Source organism: Neopelma chrysocephalum, unplaced genomic scaffold (assembly GCF_003984885.1).
Source record: "Neopelma chrysocephalum unplaced genomic scaffold, ASM398488v2 Primary Assembly neopelma1_25, whole genome shotgun sequence".
NCBI classification, from domain to species: domain Eukaryota; kingdom Metazoa; phylum Chordata; class Aves; order Passeriformes; family Pipridae; genus Neopelma; species Neopelma chrysocephalum.
In genome coordinates this window covers 13,454,576-13,471,527 of record NW_020897694.1, presented here as the reverse complement: position 1 = coordinate 13,471,527, position 16,952 = coordinate 13,454,576, and the positions used below count along the sequence as shown (strand labels likewise).

The following is a 16,952-nucleotide window of genomic DNA, read 5'->3' as shown; positions in this document are numbered from 1 at the left end:
ATCCTGCTAATAGTATTAGCTTCTAGTTAAGTGATGGAAAGAATTTGTTTGTGTGTTTCTTTTCTGTTTGTATATGGAGGATAGTTCTAAAGAATTACTGCCTTACACGTGCTTTTGCATAGATATTTTCTGTAATTTGGTCTCAATTCAGAAGCAAAAACTGCTGAAAGCTCCAACAAACCCTGATCTATTGTATTTTATTCAAATTTTGTTTAATGACCACTTTTCTCTCCAGAAAGGAAAGTAATTATTTTTTTAAGCCCATTTGAAGCTTAACTTTATGACTGATATCTTGTATGTAAGATTATTTTGATGATGATATTTAGTGTAAAAAAGTGATCATTTGAGCAAGGCACTGAAAAAGGAGGCAAAATGGAGAGAAGTCAAAGAAGTGAAAGACCATTCAGACTAAAAAGATGAATAGTAACAAAAAAAAACCCAGAAAAATGCACCCCAAACAAACAACAAAAACAAAGGAAAAGAAGGTATCAGGCAGAAACCACATTCCAATATTCAACTCTGTTTCAATTTTATACTATCAGATCCAAGGTTCCTTGCTGATACTAAAAAAAGTTGTTTACGTTTCTGGAAATACAGTAGCAAATAAAGCACACCTTTTTGAAGAACTTAAAACTGTTTAATACAGGACAGATTGTTCAGCACCAAAATTATCCACAAACAGCACCGAACACAATGAGCTGTGGAAGCTCACAAGCTGATTGTATTTAGCTGTGACTTCACCCTTTAATAACTTTTCCACATGATTCTTCAGTTGGAAGGGGTTTGTTTTGTGTCTCTTTTTTATTATTACTATTTTTTTTTTAACCAACATGAAGTGATACAATACAATGCCTTAGTGACTCAGGTTCAGTGGCTCTAAGTAATCAATTCTGTTGTCTTTTTTTGGATATGTGCTTGTTGTGTTTATACAAATAGAGAAAGGGTTGCAAAGTTTGCATGGCAACAAGAAAAGACTGTGTTTTTTTAGAAAAAATCTGTTTCTTTCAAACAATTTTTCACCTTGCCAGTTCAATCTTTTCAGTCCTCAAAATGGCAAGTTCTGTGTGTTCTAGATGATCTTTAAATAATAGAAGGTGACATATTCCAGTGCTCCACTGTTTTCTTAGTTTACTGAAGACCGAATTGCTGACCTTTAGCTTAATCCCAAGGTATTCAGGGATATAATGAAAACATATATTAATGATTAAAACACATGATAAAATTACTGAAATAAGATAGATAAATGTTTAAAACGACTGCAAAAAAAAAAGGTGTTTAGATACTCTTTTTTACATATCCATGGTTTAGTTTTGTGTCTTTAATTGGAATTAAAATCTCCTACATATAAATTACTGTTTTAAAAAGAAACACCTGGACATCTCAGTTTCCTGAATATTTGCACTGAGTATTAACACAAATATATTTGTACATGAATGTTAAGTAGAGAAATGAAAGGTGTATGATTAATAACAATATGCAAATTTGAAGCTAATTTATTGGTGTTACACAAAGGGCAAACTGGGATAGTATTTGGCCAAATATGTTTACATACTTCGTATTTGCATGAGTTTATTGAACATGCAGTGTGAAATCACCCATCTTTGCATAAAAACTGGATAAGCGCTTTTTTTAATGAACAAATTGCTCAAATTTCAAAGCTTCAATGTTGAACCTGCATCTCCTGTACTCTGCTCTCATTCTGCTAGGGAAGAGGGCAGTGGATCCATCCATGTTTCCCAACACATGATCTACTTTTTCTGTCAGTAACAATGTCAGGACAGTATGGATCCCTCTGTCCCTCCTTTTCAGTACTGAGTTGTACAGCTTCAGTGTTCTGATTAATCTTAGACACTGGGATGAGTCTTTTTCCCCTCACAACATAATGGTTTACATTTTAGCAAGAAAATTACGGAAAGTTATGTTCAGTTGATTTCATGACTGGATTTTACAAAAGCTGGACTTTTTCTTTTCAGTCACACTATAAACTCTGAAAAAGACTCAAACTCATCATAAATGATTTTCCCATGATTAAAAAGTTAGACTCCTATTTTTATCTTCCATCTGCAGTGGAAAATAAATCCTCTTAGGTCTCAATTTTGAATGAAATATAAGAAGAGTGTACAAAAATATATTTCATCTTTATTTAGTTGCCTCCTTTAAGTTTTTCAAAGAAGGGTTACAACTTGACTAAGATCCCTTCCATCTGTCACAATATGCTTGCTTTTATTTTGACTTCCCATCGCTGTCTTATCAAATATCATATGAATCATTACCAGTTTGCCATCCCTTTCTTTTGTTTTGTTTCTCTTCCTCCAAATGATTAAAACATCAACTTGAATGAGAGGTTAGAAGTACACTGTGATTCACGTTTGCCCCATCTTATTGAAACAAATAAACCAACCAGTTATATAATTTAAATGTGCTTGAGTTATGGCTTGCAGATGCTTTTATCAGCTCTGGGCTGAAGAGGTTGTGTGCATTCGGGCATGCACATACAACTGTTCTTTGAAAGGGACAAACCTCATTAAGATTACAGGTGCCGTGAAATAACTTCTGAGAAAATAGCTGCCATTTTCAATAAAGCTACTTCCTAACAGGAAACACACTTCATTATGTTATTTAGTTATAAGGGAGCAGCTTTTCTTTTATTTGGATATAGGTAGTCCCATTTAATGTCAAAAATATTTTATTTCTTTTAACTGAATTTAGCAGGTTTTAGTGATTGGAGGTTCTGGCAACAGTGTGTATATACTTAATTTCAGTACCAAGTCTCTGCTGACTTTAGGAGCACATGGGCTGGTCCTGGGAATTTTGTGGTGTAACGTGATTTTAGAAGAGGACTCTTAAGTTCAGATCAGCTCCATCACCAGCCATAGAGATGGGGTTCAAATGAATTTTTTTGAGTGAAGAACCTTTAATTTCCAATAAACAAGTATGCACATCTGTTTTTTTGGTTGCTGTTGTCGGGTTTTTTTGTTGTTTGGGCTAACATTATCCGTAGAGATCTCAGCTAACATTGAGATTTGGTGTTATCTACCTAAGGACAAGAAAAGAGACTGAGAAACCATCAGTACATGAAATCTCTGTTACCTTAAAAGAGAAGGGAACAGAGAAAGTTTAGAGAGAAAACAGAAAAACAGGAATAAAAGAAAAAAAAAGAAATCGCAGAAAATTTCAGAGTCATATTTGGGAGTAAAGTTACTGTCTTCATTTGTTCAGTTCTTACTAATAAGAGACATATCAACCTAAAGCAGGTGTTCTTTGAAAGCACAAAGAGATGAATAGATACACTATTCAAATACCCTTAACACCCATTTTGAGTGAAAATCAGCTTCTATCACCAGCTGGTGCATATTTGACAAAATTATATTAACTGTAGTTAGGAATTCTAGTGACTAAAATTGTGGCTACGGTGATATAAAGATTCCTGGATCATAGGCTGGCATTTACTATTCTACAGCTCACAAATTACAATTAAAAAAAAATTAATTAAAAAGTATTCAAACTTTGACATCCTAACTTTCTAGAGCTCCCACTGAGATTTCTTCTCTTGTCATTCATGTTTGGAGCAACCTGGTCTAGTGAAAGGAATCCCTGCCCATAGCAGGGGAGCGATCCTTGATGATCTTTAGAGTCCCTTCCAACCTAAACCATTCCATGATTCTGTGATTTTCCTTCTCATAAAGCGTTTGTCCTTTTTTTATCTTAACCTGGACTCTGTGGGTTTCTTTCCTATCAGCTCTCTATGTCAGGCTTCTGTATCTTTTTGTTTGTTTCTTCACTTGGTTGTTCTTTTTCAGCTCCTAACTACGGGAAAAGGAAACATTTTATCCTATTCCTAAAGAGAGTTTTCCTGAGTAGGCTTTTGTATGATAGCAAGTGACTGAATTTAAATGTGACACCACACCTTGGATGTTGATTTGCAGATTTTTTGTAAACCGAAGACTGCAGTAGGATAGTCATGATGATCACTGTTATTACATTTATTTTTAAAGCAGCTCTGAGAATACAAACTAAAATGTAATGTTTTGGATGGCAAACAGCCCCAGTGTGACTTGCACTGAGTGGCAGAAATACACACATTACCATCTAATGGATGACTTATTTAGTTTGCAGCTGAAGACTTAACATTTCATTGTACATTTTTATCAGTTTACAAGGTCACATATTAAAAGGAATAATATTTGAGTGGGCTCTGTTTTTACCTCAGAAAATGTTGAGCCCATAGAGATACTTGCTACAACATGCCCGCAGAACAGTAATGTGAATCATTGCCCAGATGACATCTCTGTGGGAATGCATTTTGAGGCATATGATTTGTTTCAGCATTGCAAACTTTTATGTCAGTTCCATTTGTTTGTTTTTATAACATTTATGACCTTTTAACTATTTGTGCATGTTCATTCAAAAACCTCAAAATGAGTCTTAATTAAAAAGAGTTGATCTAAAAAAAAAATACTCCCTCACTCTGGCTAGAATTTCTGTCATATCAATCCACAGACAAAAACAAGTGATGTTTAGGAATAGTGGCATTTTCAGTTTGAGTTACTAGCATGAGCTTGTGTGATCTTGCTGAACATTGCCATTTGCAAAAGAGCAATTAAAACAGATGACAATCTGCTAATCAGGCACAGTTTTGATTTTCCCAATTTGTGTTTTTGCTTGACTTCCTAAGAGTGAAAGTAAGTTTTATGTATTTATATTGTATATAACAGTATGTAAATTTGGGAAACTTCACCACAGATCAACAGTTTTCAGCAGGCTAAAAATACACCCAGTGTTGTAAACATCCTTAGAGAATGCTGTGTATGTTTGTGTAGTATATGTTTGTATGCATATGTTTCTGTGACTAATATATTCCATATTTGTTTTACATAAAATTGTTTTTATGCTGATAGGCAAATTCTGCATTTGTTAGCAATAGAAAGAAATGCAACAGGCATATGTAGCTGTTAAAAAATAGCTGATAGGGAGGCAGGAGGCAGAGGCATGCTCATGATTTGGGATTTAGGAGTAGTAGCATTTTCGCATTGAATGTTGAGAAAAATAAATGTCAAATCATGAAATTTTATTTCTATTATAAAGCTACTACTACATACAGGACACTATAGCTTGTTTACTACCATTGGGCATTTGCATTCTTAATATACCAAAGGATGAGCTTGCTTGATTTGCTGATCACTCTCATGATTTGTAGGTTTTGCTTGTGATTTTAACCTTGAAATCATTAAAGGCCTATCAGTGGCAATAATCCACTTGTATTCAGATAGGAGCTCTGGCTACACCTAGAGGCGAAGTGATTCTGTTGGCTTTGACATCAACATTGAGAAGCTCCTGTCATTTTGGAAGAACCTCAGAACGCTGAGAATAGGGAGAGGAATGGATAGGAAGAAGGTAATAGTAGTCTCCAATGGAAAGAGACAGCAATCAGGTATAGGTATAGGTATTGTATTTGGTCACCACATTGTGATGTGAGGTTGTCGTTCCTCTGCAGAGTTGTAAGTTACCTATTTTTCTTAGCACGGTTTGAAGTCTTTGCATTTCTGAAGTGCAGTGCCATTCACCTGTTGCACATTCTTCATGAGTGGCTACATGAACTTCTCAGCCACACACAGGAGCATGCTGGAAGAAAAGTATACAACCTAAAGAAATTATTTCTCTATCTTCTCCCAAATGCATTATCTGAGAGGGTGGCAGGCAGTTCCACAGATACTTTCATTTTTTTTTCTGTGTGGGCACAATAGGTCCTTAAAAAAAGGGTATTAATTTGCACCTCATATTTTCACAACCGATATTGAGAAAATAATGAAAACATTTTACAATTCTTAGCAATTTTTGAATTCATAGTAAGTATTACTTCATCATGGAATTGTTTTATCTGTGTCGTAACATGGAAGAATTTATTTTAAAGTCAAGTGCTGTGTTTTCCCATATGATAGGGGAATTAGTTACACACGCTAATAGAGAATATATTTACTTTATAATAAGCCTAGCAATGGTATTGGATCATCTGCTGAGCTCCTATATGACATTTTAAGTCCATTATCAATACAGATGATTTAATTGCACTTTTAATTGTCCATCATATACTTGTTTGAGGAACAGGAAGATTTATGCTTATTGTATATATTCATCATAAATAGAATCGTAGAATATACTGAGTTCAAAGGAACCACTAAAGAGCATCAAGTCCAGCTCCTGGCCATGCACAGGACATCGCAAGTGTCACACCATGTGCCTGAAAGTGTTGTCCAAATCCTTCTTAAACTCAGACAGGCTTGGTGTTGTGACTGCTTCCCTGGGGAGCCTGTTCCAGTGCCCAACCACCCTCTGGGTGAAAAACCTTTTCCTGATATCCAACCTAAACCTCCCCTAACTCAGCTTCATGCCATTTCCTCAAGTTGTGTCACTGGTCATGAAAGTGAAGAGATCTGTACCTGCCCCTCCTCTCCCCTTTGTGAGGAAGTTGTAGACTGCAATGAGGTCTCCCCTCAGTCTCCTCTTGTCCAGGCTGAACAGACCAAGTGACCTCAGCCACTGCTCATATGGTTTCCCCTCAAGGCCCTTCACCATCCTCGCTGCCCTCTTTTGGACACTCTCTAATAGCTTAATATCCTTCCTATATTGTGGTGCCCAAAACTGCACACAATATTCAAGTTAAGGCCACCCCAGTGCAGAGCAGAGCAGGACAACCCCCTTCCTCAACTGGCTGGCCATGCTTTGCCTGATGCTCCCAGGACACAGTTGGCCCTCCTGGCGGCCAGGGCACTGCTGACTCATATTCAACTTACTATCGACCAGGACCCCCAGGTCCCTTTCTGAAGCACTGCTCTTCGGCCTCTCGTTCCCCAGTCTATACACAAAAACAGGGTAGCTCCGTCCCAGGTGCAGAATACGACACTTGCCCTTGTTAAACTTCACACAGTTGCTGGTTGCCCATCTCTTTAATTTGTCAAGTTCCCTGCAGGACCTCTCTACCCATGAAGGGGATGACAGCTCCTCCCAGTTTAGTGTGGTCGGCAACCCTAGTATTCCTTTGAGTCTTACAGCCAAGTTGTTAGTGAAGATTTTGAAGAGAACTTACATAAAAAACAAGTATCCTTTCACTTTATAATGAAGATACCTCATAAAGCTGCCCATTTCTATTTTTACTAATTGTCTATATATACAGACTATACAGACTATAGGATCTGATTCCTATAAAAGTGAAAAACCTCGTTTTGACTTCGCTGCCAGGTTGGATCCTTTGGCAGTGTACAATGGAGCTGACTTTTGAAACTGTACAGCTGTTCATCTTTTGTTGACTGCTACAAGGATTCTGCTTTCTTCAGTTTTATTTTTAATTGAGAATATGTTTTAGTAAATATTTCATTTTAAAAGGTAGATGGAGATAGTAAAATAAAATATGTTACTGACTGTAGGCTATCGGAATGTTCAGGTGTGGGAATTATGGAAAGCACTCACTAGCAAGTGTATATTCAGAATAGCCGAAGTGGTGGTATATATGCAGAGTAATACTCCTACAGAGATATCCAGAAAGCTTTAGTGCTGTAAATGTTTATTGTGTTTGTTCAGTATGTTTGGGAGAATTACATGGAAATGTAGCCAGTAGTAGCTCTGGCTATCCTGTGCTTGATGCACGTTTTCTTTGGGGATGATGTTCCAGGCCTTTAGTTTTACCAAGCTCCATTTCAGAGGTTCCTTCTTTCTCTCCTGAATTCCCATAAGCATTTTCGTTGCTCTCCATGCTTCAAATAAAAATAAAAAAGTTTTAAAGTTAAGGCCTTACTCAATTTATTTTTATCTCTCTTCATTGTAAAAAATGGTTCTGAGTGGAAACCCTTTCACTTTTAAGTGTGGGAAAGTGATCATCTACTCTGCCAAAAAAAAAAAAAGTAGGGGAAAAGGGCAGAAAAATGTAAAACCAAGAAGAAAGTAGCAAAAGGGCATACACCCCAGAAGCTGGCAAAAGAAAACTAGTGATGGAAAAGGGAAAATAGAGGGACATTAGACAAGAATCACTGCAGCAGAGTGATTCTACAATCTTTTTTTCCCCAACAGTTCTGATTGAACTGGAAAGGGTTGTGCAGAAGGGATGATTTTTTACAGTTGTATGTGGTGTGTATCTGTCTACTTGCAAGTTAAACTTTTCTTTCCTCAACAATTACAGTAAACTTGTGAAAGTGAAGTTGCAGTGGTAGCCAATCATTTCAAAAATTTCAGTATTCATTTATAAAGGTTTATCTCACACAATTGTTTTCTTGTATATCTAATAAGAATTTTATAGACTGATTTTGAAAAAAAAAAAGGTTAGACTAAGAAAACCAAAACAGAAACAAAAACCTCTGAAGTAATTGCTGAATTCACTTGGATCTAAAGAAGAGTTTCATGCAGACTTTAAAGCTGAGATACAGCTTGTACTTGCAAATGTATTGTATTCTAAAATATAAGTAGTGTTTAGTAATTATGCACTGTAGAGATTAAATATGCTTCATAATGTGCTTTGCTCACATGGGAACAACACTTTCTGTCATAGAAGTCAGAAAACTAAGAAGTTTTCTGTCTGTTTTCTGTTCTTTAAAAAATAATCTTTGTATTTCTTGAAAATAGATGCATATAAGATGATGATGTCCTCACTGAAAAAAAGATTGCTTTGTACTTATAAATTAGGTGAAAATATGTTATGGCACTATGTTCTTTCCAAGTTTTTCTAGATCAACAGTTACTGGCTAGATGAGCTTATTGTTGCTCATGTTCCTCTCCATTGCATATATCTCACTTAAATATATGCTCCTCACTTGGGTGGAAAAAATGTTGTGAGAAACATGCTTACATCTTTAACATAGTAATTGTTCAGTTAATCTCATTTATGGGGGGAAGGAGGCTATACTTCACTGATATCGATTAAATATCCTATACTGGGTTCTATATAAATAGCTACAAATGTGCACAATGGTTACATTACATGGTATATTTAACAACATCACTAAATCAGAAAGTATGAGCTATGCCTTTAGTGATGGGAGTACTAATGATTGCATGCAAGAAGATTTTTTTGCTCTGCAACCATGAAGGAAATAATTGCTGTTCAGCACTATGCACTTAAGTTTGCATATCAGTAAAAACACATCCACAGAGGCTCCACCTACATTCCTAGTGCCCTAGGACTGATATGAGTGCAGCATATGTTAAAGCTTCAGAAGTTGTCACAGTATTCACAACTTGCAAAGTGTGTGTAATTTTCAATGGAGTTAATTTGACACTGTCAGATGAAATTACATTGATGATGTTCAGCTTTTATGATTTTCTTTTATTTTAGACCAAAAGTACCATAGGCCACATTTTGGAGATTTATGGCATGACTACTTCTGCTGAGATTTTAAATCTTGTAGGGTTTTTCCTCTTTTTTGATTCACTGCAGTATAAATATATAAAGCAAATGTTTCTCTTTCATATTTTAGATGGAAGACTTTATTTGAAAACTACTGTCATGTATTGAATTTTTCCTGCTGAAAACACGTGTTCTACAGTAAAGAACGTTGCAGTAAGACATTGGCTAATAAGGAGTTATGTGGAAACAAAGTGTTTTCAAGCCAACTTCCTCAACTTCATTTATCAATGTTCTTCAAAAATGTAAAGAATTCTGCAAGAGTGTCCTCCTTTGATTATCTCCTGTGGCTCAACCTGGAGACCTAGAGAATGTTTGTAAATGTACAGTAGCACTCTTCTTACAGCGAAAATCTGTATCTCTGCACCGGACTATTGTATCCAAAATTACAGGCGGTCAGAACAAGGCTGAGTATTTCCTTTTTCAAGGAATGCAGACTCTCTCCTCTGATGATGATTCTATATTTGAGCACATCAAATGATCCTTCCAGTGGTGTCCAACTACAATTACAGACTGTTATATCATACCGAAACCAGCAAGACAGCTCAGAAATGAACTTGTAGAGGGCATAAGAGGATTCTTAATAAAAAAAAAAAAAAAAGAAAAAAAAGGTAAAGAAGAAAAAATTGATACATTCAGTTTTCAAACTATGATCGTGAATTTTCTTCTAAAGACATTTTTTCCACATACTTTCCAAGAGACCAACACATATATGTTAGACTACATTAAGTGAAATGGAATTTTGTGTAAGTGAAAAAAAATGCTGAATGTAAACAAACTGTTTTACTGTTCACAAAGTCTCTTTTCCTAAAATAAAATAAATTAAAAAACCATAAAAAACAAGAATAATTTCTCATTGTAAACTGGCAGGGGTTTATGAAATAAAAGGCTTTGCTTCTTATCAAAATGTTGGTCACATGTACAGTATATAACACAAATCACACAAGGAAGGTATTATGTATGCAGTAGAAATCTAGAGTTTAGGAAATGAAACTTTTAGATAATATTGTTTTGTCACCCTGTTGGTCAGAAAGACACCTTTCTAGTTTTAACGCATGCAGGCATGTAAATATTTGTCCTGGAGTCACAGTATTACTGAATGAGATCTTAAGTATCTGGTAACAAGTCAGAATTCTGTATCAGCCACTTTTATTTGTATATTGAGCTCTGGTTAGTGCCCTGACTAGTGCACTTCTAAGAATGGACTGTGGCTGAGCAGCAAGTCAAAATGCCAGAAATATTTTTATATGTTAATGTCATATTGCGTCAATGTTGCTAAAAAAAGAAAACCTAACAAACACTTGATGTATCAGTCCAATTCCACGTAGAACTGAGTGATACAGTTGAAGTCTATTGTCCCTCCCACCTTGTCTTAGGGATGGATGGTTATGTGTTACTTTCACTGTCTTTATGAAAGCTACAATGTGTTTTCACCTTTGTGCTGGTAACTGGAAGTAAGCTGCAACACACTGCTTATTACATTACTAAAAATTATGTTCTTTGCGTACTTTTGGGTTACCCCTTTAAAGACTGATTTTGTGAATCAGTGCTATTACTGTAAGTTTTGTGATTATGCTTTCTTCATCTAATGTTTTATGCATATAAAATATTATTTATTACATGGAAACATATCAAAACCTTAAATGTCTAAGATGCCTAACTTAAAGAAAATATTTCTTTAAAAGTAGTTCTGATTGGATATTAATATTATTTTGTCAAAAAAAATCTAATGTTTTGTAAACTCTAGCACTGAGCTTCTATAGTTTGTAGGTCTTCCTTGCAATACTGGTACACATTTATTTTGTGCAGTTCATATTTACTCCACCACAATCCTTTTTTAACAATAGAAAGATGTATATACAACTTCACATCACAGTAATTTTTTTAAAGAAATATTGAGCAATATTTTTCATTAAATATTGTTGCCTAATACTTAGTAGTGATATTATTTTCTAACCATGATTCTTTCATGATTTTCACAGTTGCTTAAACACATATGGGATTCTGTACTCCAGTTTTTTCATATGCAGTCTTTAAAGGGTTAACAGCTGTAAAGTTAGATGGACTTGTGGCAAGCTTTTGAATCATTCATATCTGAAAGAGAATTAAAAGCCTACAACTGAAATATGTAGTAGCATCTACCATTGCTCTGCTCCTTGCATAGAGTCACCTGTAAGTAGGTTTAGTAGTTTTACAGTATATTCTTTCAAGACCTTTGGGAATGCCTCAGTGTTTGGCTTGGTACATAAACAGAAATGTTAAGTATTAAAGGGGAACCAATTTATGAGCTGGATGTTTAGAAAGAATCTTGCTAAAAACAGTGTAAATATTACAGACCATGAGATTTTACCGTAAGTTGAATTTTTTTGCCCCTTTTTAGTTTCACAGGTTTTGGGTTGTTATTTTGTTTTTGGTTTTTGATTTGGGTTTTGTTTTGTTTTGGGTTTTTTTGCGTAGATTATGAAGAAAAGTTGTGCTCATGTTATTGTTTATATGCTTTTGTAATCTTAAAGATATTAATGTCTAGTTGTTCTATATTATAACCACATTTGCGCTCTATGCAAGCCCTTGGAACAGAACATACTCATCTTCATGTAGGACCTATGGAAATTGTCTATTTTTATCTATATATTTAAAGTTTTCTAAAAATGAAAAAAGGTTATTACGAATTTTGTTGTACAAAATCTGTACAAAAATCTGTTTTTACATCATAATGCAAGAATTCGAAATTTTTCTATGGTAGCCTAGTTATTTGAGCCTGGTTTCAATGTGAGAACCACGTTTACTGTTATTGTATTTAATTTTCTTTTCTTTTCAACAATCTGCTAATAAAACTGTCTGAAATCTCCCTGTGACTTTATTTACAGTTCATCTTTATTAAATTTTCTGAAATGTATAACATCAGAGGAATATTTACTTTCTAATGGGAGGCATCTAAAAACAACATAAGTCAGCTCTTTGTAATGTAAGGAGAACAATGCTGAATGATTTTACTTAACATGCAACTGCTTCTATCTCTAATATGAATTACTGTGGTGAAAAACATCATAAAAGCACACTCTGTGGTTATTGTTTAACAAGCATATTTTCCATTTTTTTTTGTTGCCAGCTAAGCAAACTGCCCCCATCTACATGATTTATTTATGTACATTTCTCAGTTTATGAAGCTGTTATTTGTACCTTTTTCCTTTATATTGTGATATTCCCATGATTCTTATTTCACAAAGCTTTTTGCTGAATAATGTAAAGTGGACACATTGATGGAACAAAACATATTATTCCCCTAACTACAAAAATGCAGGGATAATGCAGTTGGTTTTTCTCAAATGTCCTTCACTTGATAAAACGTGTTTAGAAACACATTTTTTAACAAACAGCAAGGATTTAAACATTTAAACAGGCATTTGGAGAGAGAAATAGTTCTGGCTTAGCATATCTGTATGTGATGGTGTGGGTGGGGTTTTTTTAAGGTCAAGATGGTTATTTAAGATCAAATCTGGAAGTAAATTGGCTTTGCTTACAAAAAATTCAAAAGTCAGAGAGGTATGAGTGATTTTGAGTATTATCCCTTGAGTATGTCCTGCCTGGCCTTGGCTTGCCTTACCTGTCCATCTCTTCCCTTCCTATCTGAACCATACCGACATGAACGCTTCTGCTTTCATTAGGGAGCAGACCTTTTTGGAAAAGCAGAAGACATTAGCTTTCTTGGATAAACCCATTTCACTATCCCTAGGTGGCCTGGGGACTGCAAGCATGAGGCTGACAGGCTTCCTGGGTTCTGGCAGGTTGTTGTTGCTGGCTGGTTGATTAGGATTTTGGTTAGCAGTATATAGGGTAATCACAGTCTCCTTCCGTCTGCATTAAAATGTCCTCATGTCTGCATTAGTAAGCATCCCAGCTATGCTGTAGCCAACTCCCCTGCCATAAACTCTGGCACAGCTAAAGCAGGGGAAAAAGTAAACTCATTAATCTCTCAGTCTAGCTCATGCTGAAACCTGAATTATCTCTACACTAGCAGACTAGCAACCTACCTTGGTGTTTTTAAGCAACCCAGGAAATAGTTTCTTTCAGCAAGAAGGAACTATACTCACATAAGTTCCATTCTATCTTCATTAATAAATCAGTGCTTCATCTATGCAAGGTATGTAGCATTTAACAGAGCTGAGGCTGTGTGGGCTGATGGCTAGTCACTCCTTGTGACAGTAGACGTAAACTCTGTCAAAGCTCAGATCAAAATCAAGAAGAGATTGTCCTAAATATGTCTTGCCTATAACTTACTTGTAGGTTAGGGTCAGATCCTGAAGAAATTCCGAGTCAGCAGTTAGACTCCTAAAGTTTTAGGAAAATCTTTGAGGAGCTGAGAGACTCAACTGCAAATTATTAATTTTTTATTTTTTTTATTTTATTTTGTTTTTGCAAATTAAAGAGATTTAAGATTGGGTTCTGATCTGAAAGGTAAACCTCTTATTTATTGAAGGTACTATCAATTCTTGAAAATTGCTTCATTTGTTATTTGCTTACATGTTATTTGACACAAGACTGCAATAAACAGACTGAGGCCAAGATTTTCAAGCATAACTGCTGATTACAGGTAGTTCTAGTTTTGTTGGCCAAACTTCAGACATTTTCAATGCCTTTCATAAATTAAAGTGTCCTACCTCAAGAGTTGTGTGAAACTTCTTCAGTAGCTGCTAATTCATCCATGGGATACTGAGGAATGTATTAGTGTGCCTTTGCTGAGCAGGAGCTCACACTGATTGATAATGGTAGTTTCACCGCCAGCAGTATCGCACCATTTCAAGCTACTTGTATAAAAAGCTTCATTTTCAAAGGGAGAAGAAACAAGGGCTTTCTGAAATTCAAGCTCTTTAAAGGAATAAAATTAGAAATAAAAAAAATCTAGACTTCCAGACTACTTGGAAGTTTGTAAATTTTCACCCAAAAGTCAAGTACTATGCAGTACTAAGCAATTTGGGAGAATTTGCACATAATCTGTGGGTAAACATGATATCTTCATCCAAGTTAGAGTAGCAATGGTTGTCGTAACCACTGAATTGGTTAATTGTTGCTCTAAATTTGGTTCATAAAGACAGAGATAGGTTGGACAAGAATCAAAACAGATCCCAGTTGCAACAAAAGACACTCCAGCTGGATATAAGGAGGAAGAAATCAAAATGAGAGTGATGAAGCACATGAACAGTTTCCCTAGAAAAGTTCCAGGATCTTCCTCTTTGGAGATTTTCAAGGCCCTGAGAAACCTGATCTAACTTTGTGTAGTTTAAAGAAGGGTAGACTAGTTGACCTTCAGAGGCCCCTTCTAATCTCAGTTTTTTATGGTTTTAGAACTACAAGACTTATATGCGTGATGCCCTTGTAGGCATAACACTTTCTGCATCCAGTTTAACAAGGAGCAAAATTTTGTCCTATAAATAGCAGTTGTCACTGCTGGGATATATTTTAGTATTCACGGCTTTTTGATCTTCTATATCAGGAGACCAGAAGAATGAACTGCAGTAACAGCAAGATGTGAAAGAAGATACAGAAAGTGAATAGAGATAGGATGAAAATGGCACCTATTTTAATAGAGATCTGATTAATTTAATTTAAATAATAAGAATAGAAGCTGTAGCAACTTGGTCAATCAGTTCTCAGACAGATTTTCTATCAATAAATAAAAATAAGGCAAAGTGAATAAACAATATGTCCAATAATAAAAAGAACAGCTGTTGGAGATAAAGTAAGTTGATTTAGAGTGAACTTTCCCATTCAAATTTTTCTTGACTATGCTGACCTGACAGTCTTAGAGGAAATTGGAAATGACAAGCTGCTGGAACAGATCCTCCTTTTAAAATATACTGCCATTATTTTTTTCAAATTGTTTTCTTGAAACTGGTTTGTACTGCAAGGCAACCGACTATTTTGTAATTTTATAGATTTTCACCACTCGGAGATAGAGAGAACTTTGAAGCGTCAATTCAGCTTGTTGGATTCTCTGTCAAGTAAGTGTTGTCATGCAGCTTGGTAGCCTGAGGTATGCGAAGGTTAAACTTGGCATTTCAAAACTAGAGAGACTTCAGGCTTCAGTGTCTGTGAAGTTGTATCATGGTACAGGTATATTTAGCTAGGTCTTGATGCTGAAGGATTTTGTAGGCAAAAAAGTGCCTTTGTTTTGGGAGTGCTGATTATGAGGTGAATTGCAAAGTAGAAGAAAATTGAAGTTGTGGTTAGGAAAGCAGACCGAGGGAATGAGACTGCAACAAGATTTTGAATCGAACGTGCAGATGGCAGAAAATAGGAGATTTCAGCTGTCAAGATGGAAGTAAATAGTGATACAATAAGGAGAAACTGGATTCTAAAGATACTCTTTAGAAAGATGTGGCAAGATATAGATGCAGCAAACAAACTCATTTGGCTGGGTCCTGGGCAAGCAGACGTTTTCAATTCCGTTCAGAAACAACTAATAACCATTTGGCTTCTGTTCCTTGTGACCAAACTGATGCTGAAGAATCTGACTGTTCAGTGATGGGATGATATATTGGAAGCTAGAAATAAGTTTCTACATGGATCTCTTGAACAATCTAAACTCAATTTAACAATTGAAGAGGACAGAGATAAAGTATTACCTTCTTTGTGAGCTAATCAATAACAAGCACACCTCTGGGAAACAGATGCCGGTAATATCCTTTGAAGCCATTTCAGTGGTTGAAGCTGGACAAGTTCACAGGCCACCTTACACAGAACTTACAGAAGCAGTAAATAATAATAATAAAAAAGCTCTAATTCTCATTTTTTCCAGGTGAGATCTTACCTGCCTCCATCTCAAACCTCTACAACACTGCAAGTGTATATATGGCATCTGATAAGAAGATAAGATTCAAGTGATGAATTAAGGCTTGAAAAAAATCCCTGCAAAGAGTAAAATTAAGCTATAGACAAACATGGATTAAAAAGGTAATGATTATAGTACAAAATTAGCTCATTGATTTCAGGATTCAAAATGTGATGAAAGAAACTCCAACAGTGTGCCTAATTCAAAATCATAATAAAATGCCTTCTTGAAGTATGCAATGCTTACTAAATGTTTCCATGACTGTCCCAAACACTACTAGCAATGATATATCAGTTCCCTTTTGAAGCACCTGGAACAAAGTGATGCATTGTGCATCTCACTATATCAGAAATCTCACTACATAACCTAACAGAATCATTGAAAAGAAGGAAACATACAGCTGAACAACACACTCTTGCTGTTTTGCTCCCGTCTTTTTGGTCCCATTCCTTCTTCCCCATGCACATCAAGCTGTAACTGTTTAGTATTAGGTCTCTTCTGATAGGAAAGGGAGTATGGACCAACTGAGAATAAGAAGCAACCTGAATCACACCCCCCCCATGCTTTCTTGGGAAAGTGTTCATACCACTTGCCTTGAGAAGTGGACAGAAATGGTGTCCTGTAGCTCCTGTCTCTTAAAAGCACATTAGAGATGCATCTATATCAGTAATTTTGTGTGCAACAAGCGGCCTCTGTAGCATGAATCTGCTTTGCATCTGAGCTAGTGGTGTGCAC

General features: G+C 35.7%; 1 protein-coding gene across 7 annotated transcripts in view; it reads left to right on the top strand.

The window, feature by feature from the left end:
* Positions 1-16,398, top strand: part of DACH1 (dachshund family transcription factor 1) — a 357,379-nt gene extending 340,981 nt beyond the window's left edge. For 5 of the 7 annotated variants that reach the window (XM_027674510.1, XM_027674516.1, XM_027674518.1 and 2 more), the window contains one exon: positions 9,462-12,248. In XM_027674510.1, coding sequence (XP_027530311.1) covers positions 9,462-9,499 — 38 coding nt within the window. In that variant the 3' untranslated portion in view covers positions 9,500-12,248. Of the gene's footprint in view, positions 1-9,461; positions 12,249-16,184 lie in introns of those variants that run through there. The other 2 variants (XM_027674513.1, XM_027674512.1) reach the window with 2 other exon arrangements.
* The last annotated feature ends 554 nt before the right edge of the window (positions 16,399-16,952 follow it).